Source organism: Elephantulus edwardii, unplaced genomic scaffold (assembly GCF_000299155.1).
Source record: "Elephantulus edwardii isolate Elephantulus edwardi_28Jun2011 unplaced genomic scaffold, EleEdw1.0 scaffold00544, whole genome shotgun sequence".
Taxonomy (NCBI): domain Eukaryota; kingdom Metazoa; phylum Chordata; class Mammalia; order Macroscelidea; family Macroscelididae; genus Elephantulus; species Elephantulus edwardii.
In genome coordinates this window covers 54062-55197 of record NW_006400294.1, presented here as the reverse complement: position 1 = coordinate 55197, position 1136 = coordinate 54062, and the positions used below count along the sequence as shown (strand labels likewise).

General features: G+C 42.2%; 1 protein-coding gene across 1 annotated transcript; it reads right to left on the bottom strand.

Annotated features, from left to right (window-relative positions):
• Positions 1 to 203: 203 nt before the first annotated feature.
• LOC102877007 (putative olfactory receptor 10D4-like) lies at positions 204 to 1136 on the bottom strand. Its single transcript, XM_006903225.1, has one exon. The coding sequence runs from the start codon at positions 1134 to 1136 to the stop codon at positions 204 to 206; it is 933 nt and encodes a 310-aa protein (XP_006903287.1).

Below are 1136 nucleotides of genomic sequence, written 5' to 3'. Positions count from 1 at the left end.
GTGCATAGAAAAGGTAAGTACTATAAGATATTTTGTTGAATTAAAAATTTATGTAAATATAAAAACATGAGCTATTAATATAACTGACTCAACATCCTAATTTGAATCTCAAATCCACCAGCTATCACAAAAGACAAAAGTGTAATTACCCCAAATAAATACATTAGAAAGACAAACAAAAGACATAATAGTGACATACAAGCTCATTCCCTACAGATATGTCTTTCTGGGATTAGTGCTTTTCTTAAAGCCAACTTTACATCCTTGTTTCTCAAAGTATAAATCAAAGGATTAAGGGAAGGGGTAACAAGATTATTCAACACTTGAACCACAGTATCTAACCAAGGGGTGGAAGCAGACCGAAGATAAATGAGCACCACTGGGACGTAGAAGAACAGGATGGAGGTCAGGTGGGCACTGCAGGTTGAGAAAGCTCTGCATCTGCCTTCTGATGAGCTGATTTTCAATATTGAGATAACAATGCGAGTATAAGAAGTGAGGATAAGAAGAAAACACATGAGAGCCACAACACCTACGTTGGTGAAACTCACCGACTGAGCCAGAGTGGTGTCAGCACAGGCCAGGGGCAGCATCACAGGGATATCACAGAAGAAATTTTCCACCTTGTTAGAGTCACAATAGGGTAACTTAAAGACGAGAAATGTGAGGATAGAGGCGTGCAAACAACTTCCCATCCATGTTCCCAGAATTAAGACAGTGCATACCCGATGGTTCATGATGAGAGTGTATCGTAAGGGGTGGCAGATGGCTGCAAAGCGGTCATAGGCCATCACAGTGTAGAGAAAACATTCGGTGCAGCCCAGGAAATGGTAAAAGAACAGCTGGGATGCACAGCCTTCATAGGAGATGGTAGGGCTGTGCCCTATTAGGCAGAGCATCAATTTGGGGGAATTTGCTGAAGGGAAAAATATATCAAACACTGCAAGGTTTCCTAAGAAGAAGTACATGGGAGTATGGAGGGTAGGAGAAGTGAGGATGGCCAGAAGGATGAGCAGGTTCCCCAGTAGAGTGAGAAGGTACAAGCCCAGAAATATGCTGAAGAGGACATTCTCCAGTCCTTTGGTATGAGGGATTCCCATCAAGAGGAACTCAGTTACTGGAGTATGATTCCTCAT

Excerpts from the sequence above, each read along its gene's own strand:
- LOC102877007 (XM_006903225.1), bottom strand. The coding sequence starts at position 1,136 with ATGAGGAATCATACTCCAGTAACTGAGTTCCTCTTGATGGGAATCCCT.